The sequence below is a fragment of the Eurypyga helias genome, unplaced genomic scaffold (assembly GCF_000690775.1).
Source record: "Eurypyga helias isolate BGI_N326 unplaced genomic scaffold, ASM69077v1 scaffold2751, whole genome shotgun sequence".
NCBI classification, from domain to species: Eukaryota; Metazoa; Chordata; class Aves; order Eurypygiformes; family Eurypygidae; genus Eurypyga; species Eurypyga helias.
In genome coordinates this window covers 10,986-17,464 of record NW_010232594.1, presented here as the reverse complement: position 1 = coordinate 17,464, position 6,479 = coordinate 10,986, and the positions used below count along the sequence as shown (strand labels likewise).

At 54.8% G+C, this 6,479-nt stretch overlaps 1 protein-coding gene across 1 annotated transcript; it reads left to right on the top strand.

Moving 5' to 3' along the window:
- Window positions 1-842: 842 nt before the first annotated feature.
- Window positions 843-5,578, top strand: TRIM45 (tripartite motif containing 45; the record flags this gene model as incomplete). The annotated part of the gene is made up of 5 exons (XM_010161429.1): window positions 843-1,576; window positions 2,735-2,864; window positions 4,409-4,523; window positions 4,742-4,868; window positions 5,427-5,578. Coding segments are annotated over 5 exons (1,258 nt in total), but the record flags the coding sequence as incomplete, so codon positions are not given.
- Window positions 5,579-6,479: the final 901 nt, after the last annotated feature.

Here is a 6,479-nt window from a genome sequence, read left to right as displayed (position 1 = left end):
AGGAATATCAAATGTTTTACCACAGGCTGTCTTCTGGCAGTGGCCTGAACTAGATTTTCCCCTAAGGGACATTAGAGCTCGTTTGCCTCAGCAAATTTAAAGCAGGTGAAAATCACTGGGCTGATGGCTGAGGAGCCTGGCACCTCCCGTTCCTCTCTGGAAGTGGCTGTCGGTAGGCAATACCGTTTTGAGACACCTCCTGCCAGCTTTCACTTTGCATGGCTCACCGCCCTCCTGCTGCCTTTGTCACGGCGGTCTCTGGGGGTAATTGCAACTCTCCCACTTCTGTCAGGCTCCGTGAAGGAGCTGTTGGCCGTAGCAGCCTGACAGCCCATTTCCCGGTCGGTGCGTGGCGCACAGGATTCATGTGTCTGAAAATAGTGCTGACAGCATGCCGGGAGCCTGAGAACAGCCTCTAATGAGCTGCTTGCAGATGCTGTCCTCTTTTGTGTGGAGCCTTGTCCTCAGGAGACCACAGGTCCCTTCAAGCAGGGTGAATTTCAGTGGCGACGGGAGGGAGCAACTCGCGCTGTGGCTTGCAGTCTGTACAGACTGGCATTCCTAAGGGGTCTTGGGTGTTTGCATTTCATGTGTTCACCTCACGGAGGGGGTGGGGAGGCACTGGGACAAGCTGCCCAGAGAAGCTGTGGATGCCCCATCCCTGGAAGTGTTCAGGGCCAGGCTGGATGAGGCTTGGAGCAACCTGGTCTAGTGGAAGGTGTCCCTGCCTGTGGCAGGGGGATTGGAACTGGATGGGCTTTCCGGTCCCTGCCAACCCAAACCATTCTGTGATACACAGATACCCAACATGCATGAAGTGACGTGTGGTTGCTTCCTTCTAGGAGACAGAAGAAGACGGCCTCTCATGCCGTGACGGAGCTGGACAACACCAAGGATTGCAGCCAGGCCGGGAAGCCTCTCTTCTGCCCCTCCCATCCCACAGAGGAGCTGAGGCTGTTCTGCCAGCAGTGTGACCAGCCTGTGTGCCGGGATTGCGTTGTAGACGGGCACCAGCAGCACCCCTATGACTTCACCGGCAATGTCATCCACAGGCATGGGGACGCCCTGCGGGAGCTGCTGAAAAACACCCAGCAGCACATGGGCACCGTAGAGGGTGTGCTGGGCCAGATTGATGACATGGGCAGTGCTGTCCGCAGTCGTGCGGAGGCCGTGGCCACAGAGATCCGTCTGTTTGCCAGTGGGTACGTGAAAGTGATCGAAGAGCACCGGGATCGGCTGCTGAAGCAGCTGGAGGACTTGAAGGTGCAGAAGGAAAACCTGCTGAATTTGCAGAAGGCCCAGCTGCAGCAGCTGCTGCTGGACATGAGGACAGGCGTGGAGTTCACGGAGCGCTTGCTGACGAGCGGCTCGGACCTGGAGATCCTCATCACCAAAGGGGTGGTGGCGAGCCGGCTGGCAAAGCTGAACAGCGTTGCTTACAACACCCACCCCAGCGTGGATGATGGGATCCAGTTCTCACCACGGGAGAAGGCGGGGCAGTGTTGTGGCTATGAAGTTTTTGGGGCCATTCTCAATAAAGTGGTTGATCCGGCCAGATGTACCCTGCACGGGGAAGGTAAGAGGGTGCTGTGCAACAGCTGAATGGGAATGCGTCGCTCCGTGAAGTCGCCTCTCCGCTCTCTGTACCCGGGTGGTGGGCAGCACTGCTGGCTCCCTGCTCCAGGCATTGAGCCCTGCCAGAGGTTGTGTTGCTTGCTGAGGGCCTATGGGAGCCGTGCTGGGCTGGGAGCCAGAGAGCTATCCCCATCTGGATGCATACAGCATACTGGAGCTGCCCTCTGCAACATCGCTTGCCTCGGCATGGGGCTGAGATGCGAGCAGAGCGACCCGTAGGTCACGGACCACAGCCTACGCGGGGGATGGGAATGACACCTGCAGCGGCAGGATGCTCTCCCAGTGGCCGCCGCTGCCCTGAAGCATGGGCCCAGGCAGATCCCCTCTGTGGCTGAGCAAGGAGGTTCATTCCCCTTACAGCTTCTGCTGAGATGGCCATGGGAATAGCTGGCATCCATGGTTTCATGGATATATTTGCTTACTAAGGACTTGGAGCAGGACCAGCAAACAGATAAAATTGACCAGCCCAGAGAGCGTGGCCAGCTCTGGTCAGTAATGGCCTGTGCAAGGCAGATGAGACAGATCCAGGGCTTGTTCGATCCCTTCCATGCCAAACTGCAAGTGCTGAGGTGTCTGGGGCTTCACACTGTGCGGAGGGGCTGTTCCTCTTCCTTCACGGTTGCATGCTGCACCTTGAGGCCTTCTGGGAAGACGCCAGCTGGGCTCAGAGCGGCAGGCAGGACGACCTTCCTGGTCCATACAGACTTCCAGGATGAGCTTGCCCAAAATCTCTCAGCGCCTGTGGCTGTCTACCCTCTCCAAGGGCAGGGATCCTCAAGCATATATTTATTTTTCCTTGACACTGTATGTCTCAGCAGCAAAGTCCTGGCTGTGCTCTGATGGGACTGTGATACTGCAAAATAGGTGGGAAGTGGGCAATCATGACCGGCGTGAATCCTTTCTGGTCCTGTGTGCTGGATTCCTGTGATTTGGATTTGATTAGTAAATAGTTCTTATCTCGATTTTACAAACTTCCTTATTTATTTTTCCGCCGATTCTTCCCCTCTACTGGAGGAGAGGAGGGGGATTTGTGAGAGCGGCATCGTGGTATTTTGCTAGCCGGAGTTAAACCGTGACATCCTGTTTCTCTGCCTCGCAGATCTCCACAGTGCCCGTCAGAACCAGCTGACTGGCTTCACCCTGCTCTGCAATGACACCACAGGGGAGCGGATGGGACGAGGAGGAGAGGCTGTGCGGGTCACCATCACCCACAAGGACAAGAGGGACTGGTGGGTATTTCCTTTGAGATCTTCCCGGTCACTGGGTCTCCCTTTCTGCCTCCCTTACGCTGGCTCCCTCCTTGTTTGGGCAGGGGGGAGGACTTGCCTCAGCAGCTGGGTCACAATCTGTGGGGCAAGAGGCACTACGGTTCTTCCCACCGGTGTAGCAGTGCTTCCTACTGGTTGTATTTGACTGTGTGGAGCTTTGACAGTGTTGGATGAGAATCAGGGAGTCAGAAATAGCGTCTTTCAGTGATTTGGGACTTCTTAAAGGATTCAACTCTCCGGGTGTTACGCACTGTCAGAGCGAGCTGTTGCTGCTTCCCACCCCTACCAGCAGACACCCAGGGCTCCTGCTTTTGTGTACACCTACCCTCTTCAGTCTCACAGGACGTATGATGCAGCTGGAGCAAGGTGCTGGTGTAACTTGTTCCAGGATCCATATTGATGGGATGAGCTGATGAAAAAAGGGACAGGATGCTAAACCACGTTGACACGGCATACAGAAACAGTGCTTATCGGTAGAGCATCACTGGTCAAGAATATTGCTCCAGCGTTCCTTCCCTCCCGAGGTGCACGGATGGGGAAGGACGGTGTGTGCACAGGAGTGATGTGGATGTTGCTTGATGGGGTAGAGGTCGCTGTGGCCAAGCTATTGGGTGTTCCTGCACATATGCAGTTGCTGCATGGGTTGCTGGAAGCCGGCTGGGTTGAGGCACAGCAGCTGCAGAAGAGGGTGAAGGAGGGACGCACCGCAGGAAACGAGGTAGTCAGCCCTACTGATGTGAAATGGTGGGGGCTGGGGAATACCACCTGCGAATCTGGAAGGTTGTAAACTGTCATGTTGTGGAGCACGAGAGGCTGGTTAGAGTTTTTAGGAAGAACATCATCCTCTGTTTGGAGCTGCCTGATAGTTGTCTGCGGGAAGCTCTTTCCGTCCTTCTGTGAAGCAGGCAGTCGGTCCTGAATGACTTGGCTGACTCTCCCTGGCACTGCATCTCCCAGGGATCCTTGTGAAACCTGGCAAGCTTCACTTTGGAAAGGGACAGCTCACAGCAGGGACCTACAACTCCTCAGAGCATTGCAGAGAAGAGTTGGGGTCAGTGTATTTGGGACCATGGTTGAAGTGATTGAAACCTGCCCTGTTTATGTCCTGTCTTACTCAGGGGCTATTCTGGAGGTAACTGCTCTCTGAAGCTGTGAATTTACCCCATTTCTGAGGGCTCTTAATCTGAGGGGATAACCTGACCTGCAAGTCTGCTTTCTGTCATCTGCTCTTTCAGCACCCGGGGCGGCTACAGATCTCTGCAGTGCAGCTAGCTTCGTGTGACTTCCCTTGTATGGTTCTTGCAGCTCCCGCTAGCAGGCGTGTGTGGGAGCTCCTCAGCGCTTGAGCATCGCTCGTGCATCCTGTTAAGCTTGCTGGGGACCCACAGCTGCTGAACAAGGCTGAGGCGAAGCAGCTGACCGCAAATCTAGGCTGAACGGTGGTTCACATGTAGAGCGATTTTCTGCCCGGTCGCTGACCTCTTCTGACTTCTCTCTGTTTGTAGTGCAGTCAAGCCGACTGTGTGTGATAAGGGTGATGGGACCTACCGTATTTCCTACAACCCTGAGGAGCCAGGCTTGTATGCTGTCTGCGTCTGTGTGAAAGGGCAGCACGTACAGGTAGCGTTTCTTGTTTCTCTTGCACTGCTTCTTCTTGACCTGCTTTTCTTTTCTAAGTACTTGCTTTAAATCTAAGTACTGCCTCAACCACTTGGCGGTTTAAGACTGGTCTTAGTGATCGGTGACTGACAGGATCACCCGGTTGGCTTTTGAAAACGGAGAGACAACATCTGATAGCCTCCACTGCAGCATCTTCTCTGTTGGCTTCTCCTCTGCAGGGCTCTCCGTTCGCTCTGATGGTGAAAAACAAGTTCCGTGAGCACCGGGGGGTTTTTCACTGCTGCACGTTCTGCTCGAGCGGAGGGCAGAAAGCTGCTCGCTGTGCCTGTGGGGGGACCATGGCAGGTGGGTGCTTAGCTTTCCCCGCACTTCTCAGTGAGGCTGTTCCTGTTTTGGCAGGTTGGGAGCTTCTGAGCTGTGTCACGCGGTGCCCAGTGCTGCCCTATAGAGAAACCTTGCTCCTCATTAGCACGAGAGTTCAACTCCATCATTTGTTTAATCCCAGCCATCTTCCCTGTCCTTGACCTGCATGTGTCATTGTGTCTTTTGCATGTTTTAGTATAGACCCAGCCTCTTCCTTTTTCTGTGCTTGGTCTGTACCTAGCTGCGGCCGTAGCCACCAGTGGCTGGCACAGGCTCTGCAGGCCTGTGTCTTGCATTACTCAGCAGGCACGGGGACAGAAATCTTCAGCTTTCCCCAGCGACTGGAGCGGGGAGGTTCCCCTTCGTTGTTCCTCTTTCTTTAAGGAACCCTGGCAATTTTGGCCTTGAATGCTCTCATCAGCACGTGCCTTCCCCATCATAGACAAGCCCTGGGGGCTGAAGCGCTCTCTGAAAGCCTCTGACGTGCTGGGATTTTCTGGCCCACTTTTGTTTAAGCGGGTGGTGCCTCTTCTCTTGCAGGTGGGTACCAAGGCTGTGGGCATGGACACAAAGGCCACCCTGGCTGCCGGCACTGGTCGTGCTGTGGGCAAGTCGAGGAGAGCTCGGAGTGTTTGGGTGGGCCACCCAACGAAACCCTGCAGGGGAGTTTGCTCAGGACAGTGGCGCTCTGAGCAGGCGGGTGAGCCCCTGAGAGCCCAGGGCACTGCTGCTAGCTGCTGCCGGAGCCCATTGACGAGGATCCCTGCCATCACTGCACAGCCTCGATCACTGCACAGCCTCGCTGCCAAAAAACAACGTCGTGATGGGTGTGAACCGAGAGAGAGACACGAAGGAAAATAAAGTTGTGCCTTATATTCCACCTGGGGGTGTGTCTGCCAAGTTGTTTTGCACCTGAGCAGGAGCAAACTCTGGGAATGGTCCCTTTGCCTACACTTTTGAGGACTTGAGGGAAATTCAGTCTGAGCAGTTACCTCACAGGAGGGTCAAGGTGTGTCTCATTCTGCAGGATCGACAAGGACAGTAGAGACTGAAGAGGACAAAACTGCTTGTTGGGGCACATTCCGAAGGGTTTGTGTTCATGCCTTGGAAAGGCTTGGCAGCCTGAGTATGGCTTCTGCCTCCCTGTTAGATACATGGCACATATAGCCCAGTCACACTCCTGGGGGCAGCTGTGGTGTTTGCAACTCTTACATTTCCTCCGAGTAAGTTGTAGTCTCATTATAGCCTCATGGCAGAGTAGGAGCAGGGTGGGTTAGTATTTCTGAAGGAAATCCAAGGAAAATTTTTTTTGCCTTGGTTGCCACTGGTAAATTTGCTAGCCATACCCCCCGAGTCACGGAAGACAAGGGCACGGACTGGGAAAACGGAGAGCTGCCCAAGGTTAGAGCGGATCAGGTTCGGGAACGCCTGAGGAACCTGGTGGTGAACAAGCCCATGGGACCTGATGGAATACATCCGCGAGTCCTGAGAGAACTGGCAAATGGAGTTGACACCGCCTTACAAGGCCACCTGATTTGTCGGGAACGATCTGCACCTCCTTGTTTTCCATGTGCCTTAGCATCACTCCCACAA